This window comes from Sphaerodactylus townsendi, linkage group LG09, assembly GCF_021028975.2.
Source record: "Sphaerodactylus townsendi isolate TG3544 linkage group LG09, MPM_Stown_v2.3, whole genome shotgun sequence".
Lineage (NCBI taxonomy): Eukaryota > Metazoa > Chordata > Lepidosauria > Squamata > Sphaerodactylidae > Sphaerodactylus > Sphaerodactylus townsendi.
Window position 1 is genome coordinate 69,735,010 of NC_059433.1, and position 26,764 is coordinate 69,761,773.

Consider the following 26,764-nt stretch of genomic DNA (forward strand, 5'->3'; position numbering starts at 1 on the left):
TATCAAGCGTAATGGATTGCTTTCTTATCATAATTAGTGTCGTAAAATGGTACCGAGGCCATACGGAAATGTATTTCACCAGCATTATGTTCTTCTTCTCCCCTCAAAGGTGACTCCCGTGTTCCAGATGCACAGTAGTCTGTGGTTGTAAACATCCCCGACTGGAAGCTGGAAGCAATAGCTTTCAGTCAGATGTTTGCTGCCACCGGTTATTAATAAGCTACCCTGGAAGACCCGCTATTCAGATACTTGGTTTTAAAGGTGACAGGCAACGAGAGTTCCAGAAGTAAGCGCTGATTAGTTGTTCAGTTCTGTGTTTCAGCATAAGAAAAGTAAAATCCTTGGAACATGCGTCAGTCCATGGTAGTGGTTTCTGTTTACCCCAAGGTCACTAATATTAACATATTAATGGCAGTGCTGTTCCAGTGTAGACAGTGCTGTCCCAGTGTTTGCTGACATATTGTGGTTCTGCAAGATCTCAGACCAGCCATTCTCAACCAGGGTTCCCTGGTACCCTGGGGTGCCGTGAGCATGTCCCAGGGGTACCGTGGCAACACTACCACCCCCCCCCCCCATATTTTTGTGGTGTCTCCCACCGGCGCCAGCAAGGACATGGAGCTGGCCCATGGGGCAGGGCCTGCCACAAGGTCAGCAGCCACTCCCCCCAGTGCTTCCCTTCACCCTGGGAGGGGAAGGTGGGGGGTGTGGCAAGCAGGGGCAATGGGAGGGGAAGGTGGAGGGTAGCAGGAGGGGTACCGTGAGATATGAAGAGTGAGGTCAAGGGTACCCTGACCTCGAAAAGGTTGGGAAACACTGTCTCAGACTATGGTCTGTTTCCGCCTTGCTACCCAAAGTTTGTTGGCTGGGGATTAAATCAGATAACTCGTGGCTTTCGTGCCCTTGGCTTTTTTCCCGGGAGCATTTTTAAAACAACTCCCTAAATGAGCTAAAGACGAATGCTTCACGTTTTAAAAGTTTTATAATTGGTAAAAGAAAAGTGAATTAGGGGTCAGCAGCAAAAGAAAACCACTGCTTGCTGTTTGTTGCATTTGGCTACCTGGGACCTCCGGGTGCTTGAAGGACCGGCACCTTTTTAGCGCATCGCCGCCGTGGTATTTTTGTCGTCTCCGCTGATTCTTAGTTCATGTAAACATCCTACACTCAGCTCTAACACATGGAATGGCTGGGAGGTGGATGTTTACTTCAACTGATTTGGAAAGGCAGCCTTCCTGTTCAGTCAAGTGACCCTCTGGGGTGAGAGGCCGCTCAGCCGCTTTGATTCCATCACATTCGAAGAAACTCAGCTCTGCAAGCCCTCTTCCCCCACCGCACGCAAGGCAATATGGAATTACTGCCCACGGCTCGATGACCTTCAGTTTGTAGCTGCATTTCTCAGTGCATTCACACTTGCGTTTTTGCGTTACAAGACATGTGTGGAGACTTATCCAAAGGATTTTTAGCAATCTCTAAACACCCCCTGTTTTCTTCAGGATTTGTTACTGATAGTTTTCTGTAGGCAGGGCTGTATGTTCTAAACCATAGGTGTCAAACTCGCGCCCCTCCAGAGGTAACATCTGGAGGGCCGCGAGTTTGACACCTGTGTTCTAAACGATGGAGGAAGTTGGGATTTGAATGTGGTATTCAACTTAGGTGAGATTGGTGGTGCATTACATAACTAAAAAAAAATCAAAGAAGTTCTGGAGCTTAACAGTGAAAGCAGAAGCACCGTTTGGTTTCATTTTCACAAATGCTCTTCATATCCTTGTGTTTTTCTACAGCGTGGATATTCTGTGTTCCAGAGAGTGCTCACACGGGAAGCCGTCCAAACCACAGCTCTCGTGGAAGGCCAAATAGGTAAAAAAACTGTCCGCGCAAGACCTTTGTTTAGCCAGTGCAAGCCCCGTAGTGCTGCAGTAAGAGCTCTGCTCATGACCTTAGTTTGACCCTAGTGGAAGTCAATTTCAGGTAGCTGACTCAAGGTTGACTCAGTCCCTTTGCATGCCCCCCCCCCATTTAACTTGCTGCCCAGGGGGCATGGCTACTGTAAGTCTAGAACTTTAGCTCTCTGCACAGAATTATTTGATGTAAACACCCAGTTCAAGAGAGAGCTGCTCACCTGAAATGGCAGAGCATGCATATTTTTTTAAAAATTTATGTTACTTCTAGTCTTACCTTTTTCGCAGGGTGGATTACACATAGTAAATCAGTGCAGGCAACAGAATGCAACCTTCGGTAACCAATGCATTAGGATTTTAGAAGTCACCAGAAAGAACTGACGCATAGCTTAAGTATTTGCACAACACATTAAGCAGTACAGAAATTGCATGAATGGGATCCTACTACTGGGCGGAGGCTTTGCTGGGGATAAAGTGTCGATGACTGGGGAAGGCGGCGGCTGTGAACTTGATTTGCCTAGCCCTCGTAAAAGCAGTGATGTGATGTCACCCTGTGAGTCAGTAATGACTCGCTGCTTGCACAGGGGACAGCTACCTTGAAGGGCAGTCCCCAAATAAGCCCATTAAAAAAGCTTTTTTTAAAAAAAATTAAAAAGGTACTTAAAATGCCAGAAATGCACAAACCACTAATGATCAATTTGATGGCAGCAAGACATGGTGGGAATTAGCAGGGAGGTGAGCCACAGATCCCAGGTGATTTTGTCACAAAGAGCTGCTGAAGCTTTGCATTTTCCACGTGCGCCAATGCTCCTTTACGTCAAAGTTAACAGAGGAGCTCTGGAACGCAAAGGGAATGCGCGTGATTCTGAGGCATTCTTGCATTTAGACTAGCCTTCAGAGGCCTGGCTATCCTCCAATATCACCCTAATGTAAATTTTCTGTACGTTTGTGTGCTGCTGGCATGTAGCTATTTCAAGTCCGTATCTCCTTTCCAATCAGTAGTGCCTTATCTAGGAAACTTCCTGAAGGTAGTTTCAGCACTTATGGCAATGCCATAATTCGAAAACAGAATTATCAGAGGAAGTAGCGCTTGTGCTTTTAACATCTGTTTCTTTACCCTGTTTCCCCGAATATAAGACATCCCCGGAAAATAAGAAGTAGTAGAGGTTTTGCTGAAGTGCGAAATATAAGGCATCCCCCAAAAGTAAGACGTAGCAAAGTTTTTGTTTGGAAGCATGCCTGACGAACAGAATACAGAAATATAAGACATCCCCTGAAAATAAGACATAGCTCATCTTTGGGAGCAAAAATTAATATAAGACACTGTCTTATATTCAGGGAAACACAGTAGTAGCTTGGGAAGAAGAAGAGTTTGGATTTATATCCCATCTTTCTCTCCCGTAAGAAGACTCAAGGTGGCTGACAAGCTCCTTTCCCTTCCTCTCCCCACAACAGACACCTTGAGAGGAAGATGGGGCTGAGCGAGTTCAGACTAGCGCAGGGTCACGCAGCAGGAATGTAGGAACAGGAAACACATCTGGTTCACCAGATAAGCCTCTGCCACTCAGGTGGAGGAGTGGGGAATCAAACTCAGTTCTCCAGATTAGAATCTACCTGCTCTTAACCAGTACACCATGCTGGCTCCACACTGGAAGAAGGTGAGTTTATAAGCACTTAAAGTAGATAGATGCAATTGTCATTAAGTCCCTTTGCATGCCCCCCCCCCCCCCAATTTAACTTGCTGCCCAGGGGGCATGGCTACTGTAAGTCTAGAACTGTCGCTCTCTGCACAGAATTATTTGATGTAAACACCCAGTTCAAGAGAGAGCTGCTCACCTGAAATGGCAGAGCATGCATATTTTTTTAAAAAAAATATGTTACTTCTAGTCTTACCTTTTTCGCAGGGTGGATTACACATAGTGAATCAGTGCAGGCAAGAGAATGCAACCTTCTGTAACCAATGCATTAGGATTTAGAAGTCTGGGACCACCAGAAAGAACTGACGCATAGGTTAAGTATTTGCATGACACATTAAGCAGTGCAGAAATTGCATGAATGGGATCCTACTACTGGGCGGAGGGGAGGCAGTTCTTACTGGTTCTTGTTTGGGCTTTCTGTAAGTTGCTTGGAAAGCTTAAATGGTAGAAATGTGGGATGTATAAATCTTGAGAAAAGGTCAGATAAATATTTAGGGGATGGAATATTCAGGACAAATATTCAAGGAACGAGAGGCATACATTTGATAGTAACTTAATACCTTCAATGCACTAATTGCTCATCAGTGTCAATGCTAGCATTGCAGTTAGGGTTTCAATAATTAATGGCCAATACCTCCTGCTGTTATAGACAGCTAAAAAATATCTAGGTTAGCTCACAGAACTCTGAAGCTGTTGTAGTCTGTTCTGTCTGCAGTCACCGGGCTCGGATTTCTGTTCCGCTTTTTAATTTTGTTCAAGGTGGTATACAGTGTTTTTATAACACAGTGAGTGTCCCACAATAAAATTCATTATGAACCTATAAGACCATCTCTGTGTCACTTCTTGAAATGGTGATGTGTGTGTATGCTGAGGGTGGGATGGGGCAAGATTGTTCTAAGGATAAATTATAGTGCTTTGGGCATTTAATAGCTCTGTCTCAAGAATAATTTGCCCTTACCTCGAGTTTTAACTTTGGGCTAAGGTTTCATTGTCATTCATAGAATCATAGAGTTGGAAGGGACCCCTATGGCCATCATGTCCAACCCCCTGCAATGCAGAAATACACAATCAAAGCACTCCTGACATATGATCATCCAGCCTCTTTCAAAGAAAGAGACTCCACAACTCTCCAAGGTAGTTCATTCCACTATCAAACTGCCTTACTGTCAGGAAGTTTTTTCTGATGTTTAGGTGGAATCTCTTTTCCTGCACTTTGAACCAATTACTCCTGGTCCTAGTCTCTGGAGCCACAGAAAACAAGCTTGCTCCCTCGTCAACATTCGATTTGATAAACCTTCAAATATGTAAACATGGCTATCATGTTGTCTCTTAACCTTCTCTTCCCCAAACTAAACATCCCCAGCTCCCTAAGTCTGTCCTCGTAGGGCAGGGGTCTGCAACCCGAGGCTCTCCAGATGTTCATGGACTACAGATCCCATCAGCCCCTGCCATCATGGCCACTTGGCCATTCTGGCAGGGGCTGATGGGATTTGTAGTCCATGAACATCTGGAGAGCCTCGGGTTGCAGACCCGTCATAGGGCATGGGTTTCATTCAGGTCTTTTTGCAAAGCTGCAGCAGTTTCTAGCAAAGACGCTGGAAAAGTATGTATTTTCGAAGTGCAGGTTTTTTAAAATAATTTTTTTAATTGTATCATTTGAATTTTACAGTTTATGGTAATTTCCTTCATACATTTTCAAACAATACTTTCCCCCCCTTTCCTCCCTCCCCCCATTACTACTTCTTCATAGTTTTGTCACACAAACAGCAGTGAGTTCATTCTCTGTAGCCTCTTCTCCCGTATTTCTTCATTGACTCGAGCTTCTTTCATCCAGTCCACATATATTATCCATATCTTCAAAATTTCATTCTGTTTATTCGAAGTGCAGTTTTGACCTGAAGGCATCCCTTGTTAGCACTAGCTGGCCTTTCCATTGGAGAGCACCATGAGCGACTCCCTTATTCTGAGCTTCCAGTAAAATACAAATAGGAGTAATTTAAGCTGCCTTCCAGCTGTAAACTGTGAGTCACAAGAAGGCTCATAAACTTGCATAACAAGTTTAGCCACCCTTGGCACAAAACTCGAAACGAGTATGAGGACAGGACGGGCGCAAAACATGCCAACAGATCACAGTACCACAGAGCTGTACCTTGTTCTCAGTCAGGTGTGCGTCGGTACATTTAGGAAATACCCATTTTCTACACACCACGCTATGCATTTAATGAGTTCTGGTTATCCAGGGCTAGAGATTGCTTTTGGGTTATGCTAGCAAAGCTGGCTGAGATTATGGCATTTTCCAAAATTCAGTACTGTGGTGTAGCAGGGAATGGAAGAACTTTAGTATTGCAAGTACTGTTTGCAGTAGTAAACCTGGTTGTTGTTAACAGTAGGTTGTATTGGGGAAAGGTCTGTGGAATCCCCCCCCCCCCCACACACACACACAATGTATGTAGAATAGAATAGAATCTTTATTGGCCAAGTGTGATTGGACACACAAGGAATTTGTCTCCGGTGCATATGCTCTCAGTGTACATAAAAGAAAAATACATTTGTCAAGAATCATAAGGTACAGCACTAGTGATTGTCATATAGGTCTAGTAAGCAATCAGGAAACAATCAGTAGTAATGAAAACATAAAATGTAAAATCATAAAATAAAATAAAATAAAATAAAATGTAAAATAACATGCCAACACAGGCTATAGTCTTACAGTCATAAGTGGGAGGACATGGGTACTAGGAATGATGAAAAAAGTCGTGCAGTAATTATATAATAGAGAGTATATATTAAATAGTTTAACATTATCGAGGGAAATTATTTGTTTAACAGAGTGATGGCGTTCGAGGAAAAGCTACATTTCTTATGTCCTGGTTGTCTTGGTGTGCAGTGCTCTGTAGCGGCGTTTAGAGGGTAGAAGTTGAAACAGTTTATGTCGGGATGCGAGGGGTCAGTAAATATTTTTTCACAGCCCGCTTTTTTTGACCCGTGCAGTATACAGGGCCTCAATGGAAGGCAGGTTAGCAGCAGTTGTTTTTGTCTGCAGTTCTGATTATTCTGTGAAGTCTGTTAGTAATGGTCTTGTTGGGTTGCAGAACCAAACCACACAGTTATAGAGGTGCAGATGACAGACTCAATGATTCCTCTGTAGAACTGTATCAGCAGCTCCTTGGGCAGTTTGAGCTTCCTGAGTTGGCGCAGAAAGAACATTCTTTGTTATTAGCACGATGACATTTTTGATGTTGAATTTGATCATTTTAGGTCATGAGATATGATGGAGCCTAGAAATCTCAAGGTCTCTACTGTTGATACTGTGTTGTCTAGTATTGTGAGAGGAGGTAGGATGGGAGGGTTTCTCCTGAAATCTACCACCATTGCTACGGTTTTAAGTGTGTTCAGTTCTAGATTGTTCCAGTGGCACCACGAGGCTAGTTGTTCAACCTAGTGCATATGTTTTCATTACTCTAAGAACTGGTAAACAAGGTGGCATTTTAAAAACTAGATTCTTCCAAAACACAAAACAGACTCAGATGCAGCAGCTGCTTAAAAGACCCACCAGATTTGGGGGGCATAAATTTTCAAGCATCAAACTCTTGGAAGCCTACATCCTGAAAATCCGGTGGGTTTCTAGGTGCCGTTGGACTTGATTCTTGCTGCTAACAAACCTGACTACCCCCTGAAGCTATTGACATAATAGAGATCACAACATTAGGTGAATTGTATGTATTTATTTATTCATTCATTCATTCATTCGATTTGATAAACCGCCCTACCCCCGAAGGGCTCAGGGCGGTGTACAACAACAAATAACAAGACAATAAAACAAATCGAATAGCCCCAGTTAAAACAATACAAAACCTTAAAACTATTAAAGCCATAGCAGCAGTAACCTACAAAAAATGAATGATAATAAAAGGCATCTGGGATCAAACCCCCAGTGGACAAACCCTGGGCGGGAGCGGGTAGGCAGATTATAAGCATTTTGTGAGTTAGAAATATAGCCCAGTAAAAATGGGGGGGCATCTTGTGTTCTTGTGAATCAACACACCACTCACAGAGAACTCTTTCAGTTGAGGGCGCTCAGTAGTCCTCAGCAACTCAGCCTTTCTCACAGATGTTGTGGGAGTATATTTGGGAAAATGTAAGGCAGGTTTGTGCTTTTCTTGGATCAGGAAAAAAGATGGGGAGAGGGAAATAACCCCTTCCACACACGCAAAATAATGCGTTTTCAAACCACTTTCACAACTGTTTGCAAGTGGATTTTGCCGTTCCGCACAGCTTCAAAGAGCACTGAAAGCAGTTTGAAAGTGCATTATTCTGCATGTGCAGAATGAGCCAAAGTGAAGTATACTTTGAAGAAAATACGGTTGGGGAAAATGAGGCTTCTGTGACCTTACGTTACAGGAAAAAAGTGTTTTCTGAGCAATAAGCCATCCCGTTTCTAGCAGTGAGGCCGGGAAACCAAGAAAGTTCTCCCCTTCCATCCTTTCATTTGGGTGTTTAATTGGCCATGCTGGCAGAGGCTGATGGGAATTGTAGTTCCTGAACATCTGGAGGGCCATAGATTGAAGACCTCTGCGTTACAGAAAAAAAGTGTTTTCTGAGCAATAAGCCATCCCGTTTCTAGCAGTAAGACCGGGAAAACAAGAACGTTCTCCCCTTCCATCCTTTCATTTGGGTGTTTAATTGAGCAAGCATTTCTTGCAAGCCCTTCCCAATACAAAGAAAATAACTCAAAGGTACAAATGAGGTAGGGAGTCCTCCTATCCTCCCCCCTCCCCCACTTCCTGGCATAAACAAATGAGGGAGAACAAGAACCTAATAGTTCCTTGGAACTCTTCCTTGCTTGGCTAGAACAGCTCCAGGGAGAAACGCTTTGAATCCATGGAGGAGTCAGACTCTCCCAGTCCAGTCCCCCGCCCCCAACCTCTTCTTCCTCCTGCTCTTCCTACTCTTCCTCCTCTTTACCTGAATTGGAGACAGGATTTTTTCCCCCTTTTATATGTTGAAACCTGACATTTTCCTGCTAGGCAGCCTCCATTATTCAAAATATTATATTTGTACTGGTTTTTAACTTTTCCCTGTCTGCGAATATTTATTTGTACTGCATATTTTTATTTGTATAAAAATCTAATAATTAATTAATTAATTAAAAGAATCCTTTGAGAAAAGGGCTCTTGTGCAAAGAGAAGCCTAATTCAGGGGTCTGTAAAATTGAACCCTGTTGTCCATTTAGCTTGAAATGGAGAAATTTAGAGGGGGGACGTTCTCTGCAATTTTGGAGCCATCCTCTTTAAAAACAGCTTCCAGGTATGCTCAAATAGGTTCCCTGTTGAGATTCCATAATCTGGAAGAGGTGGGGTGGGGGTGATTGGGATTGAATCCCAATCAGGTAACGTCCTGCCTAAAAATCAGGAATCGTGGTAAAGCCCCCCTTCCCCAAAACCCTTCGTCTGAAATTATAACAATTTTTTGAAGCACACCTCTAGTTCCCATGCACACATGCACTTGAATTTATTTAGTTACGTTCCACTTGTCTCCTCTGTTGGGATTCAACAGTTCTTCATTTTTCCTCCATTTTCTCACAGCAGTTGACCTGTGAGATAGACCAGCGTGAGTCTGTGATGGGCCGAAGATTGCCCTTGGTAGAAGTGCAGATTTGAACCTGGGTCACCTGGGATCCTAGCCTATCTCTCTGTCCTCTACACAACACAGGCTCATCATTCTCCTTGACGTCCATTTTATCCTCGCAACAACAAACCTGTGAGGAACGTTAAGTTGAGAGGGTGGACCTATGGTCACCCAGCAGTCTTCCACAGCAGAGTACAGATTCAAACCTTATTCTCTTAGATCCTTGAACCACTACCTTTATTTTCTGCAGAATTACACCTATCGTGGCCAGACAGGCAAATGGATGCTTTTTATTGTTGGATTTTTTAAAAAATGAAGAAGAGGAGGAGTTTTATATCCCCCCTTTCTCTCCTGTAGGAGACTCAAAGGGGCTTACAATCTCCTTGCCCTTCCCCCCTCACAACAAACACCCTGTGAGGTGGGTGGGGCTGAGAGAGCTCCGAAAAGCTGTGACTAGCCCAAGGTCACCCAGCTGGCGTGTGTGGGAGTGTACAGGCTAATCTGAATTCCCCAGATAAGCCTCCACAGCTCAGGTGACAGTGCGGGGAATCAAACCCGGTTCCTCCAGATTAGAATGCACCTGCTCTTAACCACTAAGCCACTGCTGCTCCTTGGAGCAACTTGGAGCAGAGGATGGCAGGAAGGAAGGGGCTGTTTAATTTTCTCTCACTCCGCCATTTTCATGCCCAAAAGGTTTCTCTACCCAGCTCCCCCCACCCCAAACACACATCAGAGACCTCTTTTCTGGAATCTGCCACCTAATGTGATGTGCTTTGGAAGGCTTGGCAGGCAAATTGGTCTTGATAACACCTTTGTCAAGTCCAGAGAAGAAATGAGGGTAGCGCTTGGGTGCTTTCCATGCATGAATGGTAAGAGAGGGAGTTAAGGCAGTAGCACAAAGTCTTTCCCTGGCTTGGCAAAGAGCACCATGACAGCAGAGTTCTGAAGTGTCTACGAAACGAGGCGAGTACGTCAAAGGACTTGATGAGCAGCATGGTAAACAGGTTGGATACAAGGAGTCGTTTGCTAATACAATACAGGCCTACGCCTGGATGCACCTGAAATACCAACATTCTCTGCATCCGATCCTTCGGCTGACCTTGAACAAGTCGAGCTCCGCTTTGCTTACTCATCTGTGAAGACCAACGAGTTCCAAAGATGCAAAGCTTTTTTTTTAAAAACTTGAACAGTGCCATATAATTGCGCAATATTTAGATTGCTTGCTGGGAAAAAGAGATCAACGTTAATGTCAGGAATCATACAAAATTGCCCTATTAAATGTCGTTCTTCCACTGATTCATATCTGTGTGTGTGTGTGCTCATTTCCCCCACTGGCTGTTCTTCCTGTTCTCCCCCATGGCGTATCGTATTACCAGTTCTACTTTTGCAAGGTGACTTTGGAGCGATGTCCTCGAACCACTTAATGCAACTTTACATATGCAGAAATCATAATTACGTTCTTGGAAAGGTATCAACTAACCTGGCAGAAGAGACGAGTTACGACTAGAATCTGGGATACGGTTCTCTGAAATGACACAGGTGTTGATACAGGTTTAAGAGGAATTAGGGAAAATGCACGTCTCCCCCCAAGCTTAGTTGTACTGATAAAATTTTTGAGAGAGTATTAAGCGAGGCATATTCTTATGAAGATGAAGGAAAGCGGGGTGGGGAACCGTCTGCAAATCACATCCCTAGAGGAAGGGAAAGGAGCTTGTAAGCCACCTTGAGTCTCCTTACAGGAGAGAAAGGTGGGTTATAAATCCAAACTCTTCTTCATCTGTTGAAAATAGAAACATTGGATGAATACAAGTATATCAGCTACAGGGCCAGTTGGTGGGCTCCAGGGTGTGCTGTGCCATTTCTGCAGACATTCTTGAATGCAGATATTGCATAAGATGCTCACAGCTTAGACTGGGCAAAACAAACCTGAATGCGTGAGAATTGTGAAAAGGCATTGAAAATAATGCTTGATTGATGTCAATAGTTGATTGGGATTGCCTGTGAATGATAGAGTTGGCCCGCGTGGTGTAGTGGTTAGGAGTGGTGCACTCTAATCTGGAGAGCCGGGTTTGATCCCCCGCTCCTCCACATGAGCGGCAGACTCTTATCTTTCTCCCTGCTCCTTCACATGACGCTTGCTGGGTGACTTTGGGCTAGTCACAGAACTCTCGCGGTCCTGTCTACCTCACATGGAGTCTGTTGTGTGGAGAGGGAGGAGTTTGAAAGCTTTCTTGAGTCTCCTCACAGGTGAGAAAGGTGGGGTATAAATCCAAACTCTTCTTCTTTATGCTCACCTAGGCCCCTTCCACACAGAGGCGGAAGGGGTTGGGTCGGCGTAATCTACGCCGACCCGACGACGCTGGGATCGTCCGCATGGACGGTCCCAGAACTGGCTGGAATGACGGTGCCTCTTCCCCGTCCCTCTCCTGTCGCCTCCGTAGACCTGCCCACGCTGCCCTCCGACCTCCAGGGGTCGGAGGACAGCGAGGGAGGGCCTTCGGAGGCCAGCAGGGCGACAGAGGCGACGAGGTGAGTGGGAGAGGGACGGGGACAACAGCGCATCCCTGGCGGTGCCGTTCGCACTGCACCGCTGGGAATGCGCTGTTGTGCCAAAAACCTCCCTCCAGGAGGGAGGTTTTTGGAGGCGGCCTGAGGCCGCCCTGGGGGAGAGGGAAGGGAGCCAGGTCGGCGCTGCTGCGTTTTGGCAGCGCCGCCTGTGCGAGAATGGCTGCCTGGCGTTTTTTGCCATCCCCAGGGCGTCGTTATTGGCCTGTGCGGAAAGGGCCCTAGTTATAGTTTGTCACACTCTTTTTTTCTCCTTGGATTTATACACCACCTTTCTCCCCTGTGAGGAGACTCAAGGTGGCTTGAATCTCCTTACATATCAGTTTGATGGATGCTATGGATTTGGACACGCGCTAAACTGCTCTGCTGCCTCTTCGTGCTTAGTAGTCTCTGGTTTGACAATATCTGAAGTCATTCAAGAAGAAGGGGGAGAAAAACATTAAGCCCGGAAAACCCACCAGAACCAATAAGACTCTGTTAAAGCTGCCTATCTAAACATGGCTGCTCCACCAAGCCCGTTCCCACCATTTTTCAGTCATGCTTTTGTGTAGATTTTATAACACACAAACGCCAAACTTAAATATTGTCTTGACGTCTTGATGTGAGGCGAATGGCAACTTGAATTGCCAGGGAAATGCAGTCAAGAACACTGATGTATACAGCCCTAAGGCTGTGTGTATTAAATCTGGTCTTGTTCATCAATTTCATCCCTAGTAGTAAATATGTATTTATTAGCAACTGCTGCATTAGGCTTTCTTGTGGGCAGAAGTGTTAGAATTATTTTTGCTGCCGTGCTGATAGGCAATTGAGCCGTATTTCCTGAAGCCTCAATTGTTTGTCAGTCTGGACTGCATTTGTGTGTGGGGAATGTAATGTGGATGAGACCGTAAGAGACCAGTGGAAATGATCACCCAATTGTAGTTTTTTTTAATCACATCATAATGTTGTGATTTGTATCTTACCATGAGTGCTCATGACCGAAGCAAACAGGACGTCAAGCCAATCGTAGTCAGCAAGCGACAGGAGTTTCTTGCGTTTAACATAATACTGAGACGTTTTGTTTCTCTGGTGTTATGGATGCTAGGAGACCAACCTCTGTTTGTGGCTTGCTATAAATCCCAAATGGATAACCTAGACTTTTCACATGAACACAGACATGAACATCAGGAAAAACTTCCCGGCAGTAAGGGCTGTTTGACAATGGAATGCGCGACCTCGGAGTGTGGTGGAGTCTCCTCCTTCGGAGGTTTTAAAAGAGACGCTGGATGGCCATCTGACAGGAGTGCTTTGAATGTCTGTTCCTGCATTCCAGAGGGTTAGACTTGAAGGTCCTTGGGGTCTCTTCCAACTCTATGATTCTATGGAGTTGTTTTATACTGAATCACACCATTGGTCCACCCAAGTCGCCATTGTCTTAAGAACATAAGAACAATCCAGCTGGATCAGACCAGAGTCCATCTAGTCCAGCTCTCTGCTACTCGCAGTGGCCCACCAGGTGCCTTTGGGAGCTCACATGCAGGAGGTGAAAGCAATGGCCTTCTGCGGCTGTTGCTCCCGATCACCTGGTCTGTTAAGGCATTTGCAATCTCAGATCAAAAAGGATCAAGATTGGTAGCCATAGATCGACTTCTCCTCCATAAATCTGTCCAAGCCCCTTTTAAAGCTATCCAGGTTAGTGGCCATCACCACCTCCTGTGGCAGCATATTCCAAACACCAATCACACGTTGCATGAAGAAGTGTTTCCTTTTATTAGTCCTAATTCTTCCCCCCAGCATTTTCAATGAATGCCCCCTGGTTCTAGTATTGTGGGAAAGAGAGAAACATTTTCTCCCCCATGCATAATTTTGTAGACTTCAATCATATCCCCCCTCAGCCGTCTCCTCTCCAAACTAAAGAGTCCCAAACGCTGCAGCCTCTCCTCATAGGGAAGGTGCTCCAGTCCCTCAATCATCCTCGTTGCCCTTCTGTGCACTTTTTCTATCTCTTCAATATCCTTTTTGAGATGTGGCGACCAGAACTGGACACAGTACTCCAAGTGCAGTCGCACCACTGCTTTATATAAGGGCATGACAATCCTTGCAGTTTTTTTTAACAACTCCTTTCCTAATGATCCCCAGCATAGAGTTTGCCTTTTTCACAGCTGCCATGCATTGAGTTGACATTCTTCTCAGACTGGCAGCAGCTTTCCAGGGTCTGAGATGAAGGTCTTTCGCATCACCTACTACCTTGCTCTCTTAACTGGAGATGCAAGGACTGAACCTGGGACTTTCTGTATGCAAGCAACTGCTCTCTCACTGAGGCGCATGCCCTCCCCAAAGCTCCTCCTCTTAATTAAAGGAACCTTAAAGGCCCATTGAATCCTTGATGATAATTTTTCTAATTGGCCTGGAATCCAGCCTTCGGCAGAGCTAGCAACACTTCAGATGTGGTCCTGAATCAAGACTGTTGGACTAAAGCAGAGAGAAGCATAAGTTGGTTGAGGACCATCGAAGGTCAGTCGAACTCTTTAAAAATCTGACACAGAGCTAGCAGCTGTGCTATCTGCTGAAGGAGCAGATTTGCCTCTGCTTTGCTGGTATTTAAAAAACAATATATTGCAAAGATCTAAGTCTTTCTCATCCAAGGGAAGGTAGACCTTCTGGATTATCTCACTGCTTGGAAGTGGGGATAATATTTGGTGACTTGTTTCATGTGCCGATAACAACCTCCCATATCGGTTTCCTTCTTATTCTCTACCATTGAATACATGAAATATACATGAAATAAATGTGTACATTATAGCATGCAATCATTTTTTTCTTTGAGCAGATCATCACTATGAGGGCCAGTGTTCTTGTTGCAAATCACAAAGTCCTTACGGAAGGGGGGGGGGTATAAATCAAATGAATGAAAGAATGGTAATACACATCTTGAAGTTACTGTGAAGGTGACTGAACCATCAAGAGACATAGGCACATCTGACTTTATTGGGAGCAGGGCTTGGAAGACCTTTGGAGAAGACTTGCTCTTGAGATCTGGAAGGAGGATGTAGGCCTTCAGTCATCCTCATTCCCAATGTATCAGACCCATGAAGAATGCTGGTTCTAGGCCACAAAAAATTAGTTCTTCCACTGGAGTAGCAATTTACTTTTAAGTAACCAAAATAAATTTATAAATTTACAAACAGTAACCAAATGTTTTGGAAAATTGTTTTCATTCTCCCATTGGAATAATATATATAAACATAAGCTAGAACGGCACGGCAAAGTAATCTCAATGTAAATATAACAGCTAGCCAGATTCTAGATAATTAACCAACTGGCCTCGTTAAACTTCACGGCTGTTCTGAAAAGAAACAAAATAAAGACTTGTTACAAGGAATTACAATTTACATGTGAAACTGATTTCCAAAACATACAAATACTTACAAAGGCAGGTCAGGGTTTTTCAAAATACAATAATGGTTACAATCTACAAAAAATAATAAGTAAACAGTTGTAATTATAGCGTTCAACCAGTAACAATTTGATTGTTTTATAAAGGAGAAAAAATGCCAAAATACCAGTGAGGACAACGCTCTGCAATTGGTTTGTTCTTATGCCTCTCGAAATGTCCTTAACCCCAAGACAGAAGCAACCTAATTTATACAGAAAGTCAAGGGAGACAGGTGCAGTTAATTAAGGAATCACAGGAAAGGTCTGAAGTCAATGTTTGAATTAAGTCCAGCAGGCTGCATAGTATCCAATCTGAAAATAAAAAAGCTTTCAAGCCGACGTAGTTTGTTGTCAATGTCCTCAGTGTTGTCTGGAACAGAAGCCAAGACTCCAAAACGTAATGAGTTCCATTGATGGGTCATATTCACAAAATGGTCTACTAATGGGGCATCTCCACATTCAGAGGCACGATATACTTAACTCATCAACCCCCAGGTGGCTTCTGGAGATCTCCCAGAATTACAGCTGACCGACAGGCGACAGAGATCACTTCCTCTGGAGAAAATGGCTGCTTTAAAGGGTGGCCTGTGTAACATAACCTATTGAAACTCCACCCTCACTTGGATCCAACCTCAAATCTCCAGGGGTCTCCAAACCCAGAGCTGGCAACCCTACCTATAGCTCTGGACACTAGTTGCTAGGGAAATCAACAATGGAGGGACTAATCTTATGTTCTGTTTGCAGTGCCTTTTATGGGCAATTGGTTGGCCACCAAAATAACAAGATGTTGGAGTGGATGGGCTGCGTCATTTGATCCAGTTAGGCTCTTATGTGGCTGCATGTAAAACACTGCATACAGTTCTGGTTGACGTATCTCCAAAAGGTATTTTAACACTCAAGAAGATACTCAAAAGAAAACCGGAATATAGAATTGGAGGTGATGGGGGCATGAGTGAGGTTTATTTACTTAGATAATTTATATTATTACCCCATATGTCCCGGCTCGTCCTCTGCGATCAGCAGAGGCGAATCTACTGGAGATCCCTGGCCCCTTGATGACGCGGCTGGCCTCCACACGGGCCAGGGCCTTCACAGCCCTGGCACTGGCCTGGTGGAACACATTACCACCAGCTATTCGGGCCCTGCGGGACCTTGGAGAGTTCCGCAGGGCCTGTAAAACCGAATTATTCCACCGGGCCTTTGGAGAGTCCAGCCGCCGATAATGCCCCGCCCCCCCCTGCTAGTAGGGTCCCCTAAAATCATTGGGACCCCTCCTCATTTTTGGAAGAGGGTGGTATATGGGTCTCGCGGGCCCTATTGTAGAATGTACCTGTTTTAAGATTTTTATGTTTTTTGTATGACTTTATGTTGTTCACCGCCCTGAGCCCTCCGGGGATAGGGCGGTATAGCAAGTTTAATAAATAATAATAATAATAATAATAATATGGTAATCTCTCTAGTCAGGTTTATTTACTTAGACAATTTATATGGTAATCTCTCCTGAAGTAACTCGCAATGGGGATAAAAAGACAATAGCACAAAAACAGCATGCAACAACACGCAACAACATTTATCGGCCTAAAATGAGGTTTTCAAAACAGCTGGCAGGTCGAAGCACCATCGCTAAAAAGATAAGGTTGCCACAAAATTTTAATTCGCCGTGTCCCTGACAAACATGTGTTGATTTTCCTGGCCAGCATTCAAAAACAGCCCCTAGTTTTTTTTTAAAAAAAAAATTGCATAAGTTACTTTGTATTAAATCAAGTTTTAATTAAACAGAATAAAACTACACAAGTCCTGAAATACATAAGCATTGGTTAGGAATAAGAACTCAGCCGGAGAAGATACCGTAGATTCTATCCTCCAAAGTAGCCATTTTCACCCAGGGTGAAAATCTCTACAATCTACAGACCACTTGTAATTCTTGGAATCTTAAGCTACCACCTGGAGGTTTAGTAAATATCCACTCTGCAGCAACAGCTGTAGGTCCCAAAGAACCAAACAAAATCCCAAAATAGCTCAAAATACACAGTGATATTCTCTAATATTGCTTATCCTTCACGTTTCCCAATCATCTAATAGAGTACCAAAACAACACATAACCCGTTCTATGACTTCACAAAATAAATTTCAAAACAAAATAATACACTTCCATGTTTCTTTTTTTTTTATAGCTCTCTGATAACTTCCATATATTAAACACTTTCTATGCACAATATTGCTTGATATCTCAGTTTATATACACTATATTCTTTGGGACCTAAAGCTGTTGGTGCAGAGTGGGTATTTATTATCCCTAAGAGAACCCACCGCTTGCATTTAATGTGGTGGCTACCTAAAGGGTGTCAATCCTAGAGGCGGGGGGGGGGGGGCGGGGGCAGCCCAGAATTATCCAGTCCAGCCCTCTAAATCCAGACCAGTATCGTCCAGTTCCCAACCTCTAAATCTCCCGGAATGTCTGAGACCACAGCTGGCAGCCCTGTAGACTAAAGCTCCAGGCCCTACCTGGAGGTTGGCAACCAATCCCCCGCTCAGCCCTGCCCCTTCCCTTAGCCCTTTGAAACCGTTTCTATTGCAGGGGAGCTGGAGAGGAACAGGCCGCGCGCAGCCGCAGAACGGAGGGCTCCCGCCCTCTCTCCTCAGCGGCCGTCGCCAGCCGCGCGCCCCTCCCCCTCTCGCGCTCTTTTGCTCACGTCACCCGCGGGCGTAGGACAAGAAACCACCATGTCGGAGGCGGCAGATTCGCCATAATCTTTTCGCCCGCCGTGTTTTTTTCCCCCTGACGCCATTCAATAATTATTAATATTTATATATTATATACCGGAATTATTTTTTTTCCCTCAGGGGCTTTTTCTGACGCTCGTGTCTCGAGAGGCGGCAGGGCGAGAGTTTTAAGGGGGGGGGCAGGCGATTTCTTCAGGGACGAAAGTGCCTTTTTTAACACTTAAATTTCTCGTGCCCTCCCCCCACCCCCGCGCTTTTTTACTATGGAGACCTCAACGGCGGGTGAGTGAGGAGGGGCGCTTGGGAGCCTGCGGTGTGGAATGTGGGGGAGGGGAAGGAAGCGGGCAAGTTCAGCCGACGAGGGCGGAAATAGACACGACGTTTCGACGCCAGAGTGACTTCGGGGAGTAAACTTCCGGTACCTAACCGGAAGTTGCCCCTGACGGTTTATGGGCTCGGGCGCTCTTGGCTGTAGGCGTTGCCTTCTCTATGATAAAAGCCCCTCTCTCGCGTCGGGGCCGGAAGTATTGGCGATAGGCTTGGTCGGGTTGTCTGCGACACTTTCGGTTCTATTTGAAGTGTGTTTGGAGAGGCGATGGAGACGTCTTGGCAGTGGGGGAGGGGGTCCCTTGCCCCGCACGTGGCGAAGGGTAGCTCGAAGTGGGAAGCGAGGGCTCGGAATAGCTCTTTGCGGCAGTATGCGCGACTCGTCTGAAGGCGGCGCTGTTTTGTAGGCGGGGCCGAGATGGTGCGCTGGCGCCGCCTTCTTTTCCCTCCACCTGCCCCTTCTCTGGTCGCCCTATCTAAACTTCGAGCTTCTGCAATGTTAAGCTCGTGAGAACCATGCTATTGCTGACCATAGAATCACAGAATGAGAAGAGACCCCCCAAGGGCCATCAAGTCCAATCGTCTGCCATGCAGGAAGACTCAATGCAACGCACTCAACTGCACCTCTGCATAGCAAGTTCCACCCAAACACTTAATGACTGGTTCCCCACCCTGGGACAGGGACAATATACCACACTAAACTTTCCCTTCTCGCTTAGACACAGTGTGAAACAGACTTCCCTCCATGATACACCTCTGAAGATGCCAGCCACAGGTGCAGGCGAAACATTAGGAACAAGATCCACCAGACCACGGCCACACAGCCCGGAAAACCCACCAGAACCAGTTGAATCTGGCCATGAAAGCCTTCGACAATACAATCAAAACACTTCTGACACATGGCCATTCCGCATCTGTTAAAAAAAACCTCCAAAGAAGGAGATTCCACCATACTCCGAGGCAGCATATTCCACCATAGAAAATCCCTTACTATCAGGAAATTCTTCCTAATATTTAGGCTAAATTTATTTTCCTTTACTTTGAATCCATGACTTCTTCCAGAGAAATCGGCCTTCTGTACCTACCTGTGAGCTCCCTCTTGCCCTCCTCCCCCCACCAACCATACCTTGTCCCTGCCACGATCTCATCACCAAGGCGGCCTGCAGATTCCTTTCCCTGGCGGGTTCATGCTCCCTCTGCCTGCTGAGCCGAGTTTTATTATGCATATTAAAATGGTTTTGACAAAGGCAGCTCTTAAAAATGAATGATAATATGAGCCCTGCGGGGATAGGGCAGGATATAAATCCAGTAAAATAAATACATAAATAAATATTCATTTGGGACTATTTCTCTTCTGTGGAAGGACACTACTTTCCCCTTTGCACCACAACTGACCATACTTTAATTTTTATGTGGGAAAGAGCATAGCTTCTGTTTAAATGAGAGCCAGTGTGGTATTTAGTGTGTTGGACTAGATTCAAACCCCACTTCTGCCATGGAAGCTCACTGGGGATGAAGGGTCAGTTGCACACTCTTATCCTAATCTACCTCACAGGGTTGTTGTGAGGATCATGGAGAAGTGGAAAATGATGCAAGCTGGTTTGGATCCTCAGTGGAGAGAAAGGTGGGGAGGGGGCCGAAAGGGAAGGGTATATATAAAATAATTTTAAAAAATGAACAAAATAAATGTATTGTCAAAGGCTTTCACGGCTGGATTCAATTGGTTGTTGAGAGTTTTCCGGGCCGTGTGGCCATTGTCTGGTAGATTTTGTTCCTAACGTTTCGCCTGCATCTGTGGATGGCCTCTGAAGTTGCCAGCCACAGATGCAGGCAAAACATTAGGAACAAGATCCACCAGACCACGGCCCGGAAAACTCACAACAAAGTAAATAAAATTGTTTTGGAAAGGATACCTTGTCATGCTTCTGTAACAACACAGACAGAAGGGGGAGCAGTGGCGTAGTGGTTAAGAGCAGGTGCACTCTAATCTGGAGGAATTGGGTTTGATTCCCCACTCTGCCACTTGAGCTGTGGAGGCTTATCTGGTGAATCAGATTAGCTTGGACACTCCCACACACGCCAGCTGTGTGGCTTGGGCTAGTCACAGTTCTTCTGAGCTCTCTCAGCCCCACCCATTTCACAGGGTGTTTGTTGTGAGGGGGGAAGGGCAAGGAGATTGTAAGTCCCTTTGAGTCTCCTACAGGAGAGAAAGGGGGGATATAAATCCAAACTCTTCTTCTTCTTTTGCCACAGCTTGAGCCTCTTTGTTAATTCTTCCTGCCTTTGTCCCTTCACCAGGAACTGTTCTGCCAGTCCCATTTCCCTCTGGCTGCAAGTGATCCTGTGGCCCTGCTTGCCCCATCTTCTTCTTGCAACTGAGGTGGCATCTCCAATCCCCTTCTCGGAACGTCCATCCTATTCTTAATAGGCATCTCTCAAAACAAAACCCGCACAGTACCTATCACCAGGGGGCACCCTTCCTCTTCCAGTCAGCCTTGCCCAGAACCACATTACTAAATGTGCCCTGATTTCTTTGACTGCGCTGGTGCTAAGCCACTAGAGGCTGCCGTTAGTATGCCAAATGCAGCTTTTTAAAAAATCCAGTGTCTATGCCGAGTGTAACAGTTAACTTGGGCGCTTGTTTAGTCACTGGCCGTGCCAAACGTTTGACTGATTTTTAAGATAATTGTGCACAAGGCTGATGATTAATTTCAACACGTTCAAACCGAAAACCTTGATCTGGGCATCTTCTCAAGCTCTTGGAAGAACTCAAGAAGAACTCAATTAAGGGGCTCTTTGGTGCTGCCTGCACCACAGGTGTCCTGTTTGCAATGGATTCTCATTCCACTGTATTTCCAAGTAGCTCAGGGTGGCATACTCATTTCCTGCCCAGTGAAGATGCAGTTGTCTTGATCTTGATGGCCCAGGCTAGACCCATCTTGGCAGAGGTTGCAAGCTCAGCAGGATCAACCTTAGCTCGTATTTAGATGCAAGACCTCCTGGAAGCCCAGAGTTGCCGCGTGGAGGCAGGTAATGGCAAACCACCTCTGTTCATCCCTTTCCTGGAAAACACTATTGGATCTCCTTGAATTGGCTGTGACTTGTTGATTCTTTACACACCACACAGGGATGGTGTCACTACCAAAGAAACCGTTTGATGTCAAAGGCTTTCACGGCCAGAATCACTGGGGTGCTGTGTGGTTTCCGGGCTGTATGGCCGTGTTCCAGTAGCATTTTCTCCTGACGTTTCGCCTGCGTCTGTGGCTGGCATCTTCATGCCATTTAATGCTTTAGGGCATAGGTGTCAAACTCGTGGCCCTCCAGATGTTATGGACTACAGTTCCCATCATGCTGGCAGGGGATGATAGGAACTGTAGTCCGTAACATCTGGAGGGCCACGAGTTTGACACCTGTGCTTTAGGGTAAGCCATGTCCATCGCTTGTTAATCGAGGGATCCCACCACCTCCCATCCAATAGCTTAAAAACTAAATGGGAGCCTCAGTGGCATAGTAGTTAAGAGCAGGTGTACTCTAATCTGGAGGAACCAGGGTTGATTCCCTGCTCTGCCGCCTGAGCTGTGGAGGCTTATCTGGGGAATTCAGATTAGCCTGTACATTCCAGCACACGCCAGCTGGGTGACGTTGGGCTAGTCACTGTTTTTCTGAGCTCTCCCAGCCCCACCTACCTCACAGGGTGTTTGTTGTGAGGGGGGAAGGGAAAGGCGTTTGTAAGCCCCTTTGAGTCTCCTTACAGGAGAGAAAGGGGGGGGGGGAATATAAATCCAAACTCTTCTTCTTCAGTGGAGGCCCCAATTAATCAAAATCAGCAAATTTAATCCACTAATTTTAGCCCTGCAATGATTGTGGATTATTTTTGTTGGGGGCTTGGGCGGTGTCGTGTTGCTGCTGGTTTATGGATTGTTGTTTGATGTCTGAACAATCACGCCAGTCTATCCATCACTGTCAGAACAGAGCAGTGAATCCTGAATTGAAGGGTGACTGGTAATTATGGCTGGGAGTTGACGATTTTATTCAATGCTTTTCTTTGAGGGTCTCACCTGGACAAGATGCTGATAAATCCACGATCACATCTTCCCAATGTTCTTCTTCCTGTATTTTTTTTTAAAAGTACATTGCAGCTGCGTAGGGTCTTCACTTAGACTTAGGCATATGTGGGGAAGGGGGGTAAAAAGGAAAGGTTCGACCCTTTTGCCGCTGTCCCATTTCCCCAGTTTACATCGCTCAACCTCCTCTTCTGAGCTTGCTGCTAGCCCCGGAAGGTGGATCCCAGCCTTTGCTGAGGACTAATAGCATCATGGCAGGGGGTGTCAATAGGCCAATCTGTACAGTCGATTAAAACTCCTTTCCCTCCCACATCTCCAGTCTGAATTGTGCCCCCTGCAGCTGCTTTTTTTTTAAAAAAAAGAAATGCCAGAAAGACCCTCTCATGGATTTCCCAGCATCTTATTTAATTAGGCTTTTATTTATTGCTGTTCTCAAGTTTCCTATTTAAATGCTCTTTTATAAAGCTTTTAGTCCTTTAAATTCTGACTTGAGTGTTCTCCTGCAGTGGCTGGAAAAAGTCAACACAACAGATCAATTTCCTGTGCCATGTTTACAAGCAAAAGAACTTGCTTTCTCCCTGTGATGTACGGACCTGTTCAGCCTGTCTCCTCGCTTACATTGCCTTTTTTTTTTTATGGGGTGTGCCACTCGGCCAGTTTTGCAATGCAGAACTGGAGCTCACAGGCAATAAAGCGTGGGATTAGTCAACGTTTAGGACGAGGGCCTGGGAGTTTGAATCCGCACCGTGCCGTGGAAGCTCTCTGGGAGAACTGGGGATAAGTCACAGACCCTGGCCTACTTCACAGGGTTGTTGTGTGACTAAAACGAAGCAGAGGAGGACCGCACTGTGATATATCGAACCTCCTTCTAAAAACCTCATGCGTGGTCCTTGCATCGTCATAGTAGTGTGTTCACAATTGTGAGGTGTCACCTATTACAGATCTTCGAGCACCATCCCAGCCCTAGAGTGAAACAAGACAGCTATGGGGAGAGCTAAACTGGATGCAAAGTCTTTGCAGGAGCCAGACTAAAGTATCCCAGATTATTGCATAGTAAATGGGACCCCACTGGCCAGAAAAGGAGGGTGTAAATTGTTGGAAGAAAGGGACTTTACACTGTTTCCTGCCTCATCCTACAGAGAGGTTTTTTACTAGCGAGCTAGTGGCTAGATACTCTATCATGCTGACTCTATCCCTTTGATGTAGACAGATACTCTTAGGGACTTCCTCCCTTGCTTCCGCCTTCTTCTCCGAACCTCTCCATCTTACCTTCACCATGCCTAGGGAGAGGATGTGTCTCCTACGCATCCGCCTCCATCCAGCTAGATTAGATCAGATAGTGAACCTATCTCTCCACCTTTCTATCCAGAATGGAGTTCACTAATAAATACTCTTTTCATTAGATTAGAAACTACAAATGACTCTGACTTCCTTTTGTGTCTGAAGTTCTCTCTAGCAAGCTCAACCACGTGTGTGCGCCCAGGTAAGCTTCCCTGTGTTCAGCCTCTGTGCCGCTCTGCTACTTTTCAAGGGAAACACACGCACCAGGTGTGGTTCTCCCAACAAATGACGTGAAAAAAAGGTAAAGGAAGTGGTTATTTGTCACAGGCAGACCCTCAGGAACCAACGGATAGTCTGGGCACAGTTCTTAGCGGGTTCAGTCTTTTAATGAGTACACAGAGCCTGGAACCAAGACAAGGCTAGAAAAAGTGACCTGCAAACAGAACCACAGAGTTGCTGCCACAAGCTAGCTCAGCTGCAACCTCTCTGTTATAGCCAGCCTCCCATTCACTAGTGCAATAATCTGGCATACTTTATCTGGCTCCTGCAAAGACTTTGCATCCAGTTTAGCACTCCCCAAAGCTGCTAACCTGCTGCTGCGTCTCCTTTGCTGTAAGCTAGCACGCAGTCTCCTCCTGCGTTGCAGTGGCGTAGGAGGTTAAGAGCTCGTGTATCTAATCTGGAGGAACCGGGTTTGATTCCCAGCTCTGCCGCCTGAGCTGTGGAGGCTTATCTGGGGAATTCAGATTAGCCTGTACACTCCCACACACGCCAGCTGGGTGGCCTTGGGCTAGTCACAGCTTCTCGGAGCTCTCTCAGCCCCACCCACCTCACAGGGTGTTTGTTGTGAGGGGGGAAGGGCAAGGAGATTGTCAGCCCCTTTGAGTCTCCTGCAGGAGAGAAAGGAGGGATATAAATCCAAAACTCTTCTTCTTCTAGGGCTCTGGAGACAGAAGGCAGGGGTGATATGGTCCCTGTTTCAGTATCAAGAGGCTGAAGAGTCTCAGAGCTAGACCCTGGCTGGGGGATCTCAGAGCTTGGAGCTGGCTGTGGATCCCAGCTTGAATGCTCTGCCTGAGCGTCTGAACCTGGTCCTCCATGAGCTATTGACTGCTCAGGCCCTGCGTTTACAGTCAGTGCCTGGGAATCTGGGACCAAAACTGTCCCCTCCTTTCCATCTGAGTCTTCCTCCCAGGGGTCCCCAGCCAGACCAGGCTGAGCCATAACATTATTGGAGCTTGCATTAGACATCCTTTTATTCAGATCTGAAGTACGTGGAGCCCATCTTTGTGGTCTGTTTGGGCATCCCCACACTGGGACTGTGCTTGTGCAGGCTGGCCACACAAGAGAGCTGCTTGTATTGGAGCTTTTACAGATCAGAGCACCCTCCTCCTGTTGACCGTGCTGTTTGGTGCTGTATATCCTCGCTGCCAAAGGAGAGTCCAGGACTGATGTTGTTCTGGAGTTGGGCGCCGAGACATTCCTCAGATCTGGATCGAATTGCAACTCCAGAGTCTAAGCACCGTCCCCAGACGCTGACGCTGCTTGTGGACATGGAGTTGAGATTTTCTTCCTACGATCATGACGATGCCGTAGAGGCGTCTTATTGGCAGGGGACGATGTTGAAGTGTCATCTTCAGCTGGGGATATTCATCGTCAGCTGCAATGCAGTCGGCTCCTTCCAACAGGAGTCATTTGCCCTAGTGGAGGGGCATATCCGCTGTCGGGAGGCTGCCACAGCCCTCTTTGGTGGTGGGATGTGACACTCAATGTTGCACCAGCATCCCTGCACCCCCGCAGGCACAGCGCAGGCAGTCTAGGGCAGTGATGGCGAACCTATGGCATGGGTGCCAGAGGTGCCACTCAGAGCCCTCTCTGTGGGCACGCACAGAGTTGCCCCCACCCACCCCCACACACATACATTCTAGGCCAGGGGTAGGGAACCTGCAGCTCTCCAGATGTTCAGGAACTACAATTCCCATCAGCCCCTACCAGCAAAGCCAATTGGCCATGCTGACAGAGGCTGATGGGAATTGTAGTTCCTGAACATCTGGAGAGCCGCAGGTTCCCTACCCCTGTTCTAGGCTGACCTGGGTGCTGGGCTTGATTATTAGCATTAAACCTAAGACCTAGTTTTGGGGAAGCAGTGTAGGTAACCCTGTTAAGTGCTGTTAAACCCCACTGATTTTCATGCAAATATCCTTTACCTGGGAGTAATCTCGGTTGCTGGCAATGGGGCTTGCTTCTGAGTAAACCCTCCTAGGGTCGTGATACACCCGTTGGAAGAGTTGCACAGTTGCTTCAAAGCAAAGCCACCAACCACCACCAAGCTTACTCCCAAGTAACGCACACCTTGGAGCTAACCATTTTTTCTGAACTAAAAGCTCAGTATTCAGGTTAAATTGCTGTGTTGGCACTTTGCGATAAATAAGTGGGTTTGGGGTTGCAATTTGGGCACTCGGTCTCGAAAAGGTTCGCCATCACTGGTCTAGGGGCAAGGTTGGGGGAGAAGCTCAGCCATTGCCCCCATTGCAGTGGCAGCAGGGGCTTTGGACTTATGCCAGCTTTTCAGTGGCATAAGTCTACTTAGCCCAATAGGGGCTTTCCGGTGGCAGGGAGGCTTTTTTGTGTTTGTGGCCCCCTCATGCCACCAGAAAACCTCCTTGGGTCTGGCGGGCCTGCGTGGCTGCAGCGCCATGTCCGGGCACCTGACCTGTTGGCTGCCTGTGACTTAACTTTGGTTGACTTATCTTTAGCCTGCAGCGGTGCAAAAAAGGATTAAAGGATGAGTTCCTTCCCCCCTGCCCTCAGGTAACCGTGAGATGGGAAAATTACCACCTTCGGCTCTGGGGAGGAAGAGGAGGAGGAGGGGCTCTTTGATCTGCAGGAGCTCCAACACAAACTTGTTGGTCCTCTCTGTGGCCAACCTGCATTAGCGCAGTCCCAATGTATGTCTGCACAGAACACCACTCAGTGAACAACAGTTACAGGTAAGTACAACACTGTTTTTCCAGTCAAAAGAGTTTTTGGCATAGTTCCTCTGAACCTGAGGCAGCTCATGGTTGAAGTCTGATACAGGCAACAATCCTAAAAGGGTCTACTGAGAAGTAAGTTCCATTTCATATTGTGGAACTAACTTCCAAGTGTAAGGAATTCCATAGAAGCAGAA

At 46.2% G+C, this 26,764-nt stretch overlaps 1 protein-coding gene across 1 annotated transcript in view; it reads left to right on the forward strand.

Annotated features, from left to right (window-relative positions):
* The window catches only part of ZFAT (zinc finger and AT-hook domain containing), a 193,224-nt gene that overhangs the window by 38,804 nt on the left and 127,656 nt on the right, over positions 1–26,764 (forward strand). The window contains 1 exon segment of the mRNA XM_048508580.1: positions 1,779–1,854. Within this exon segment, the coding sequence (XP_048364537.1) occupies positions 1,779–1,854 (76 nt within the window).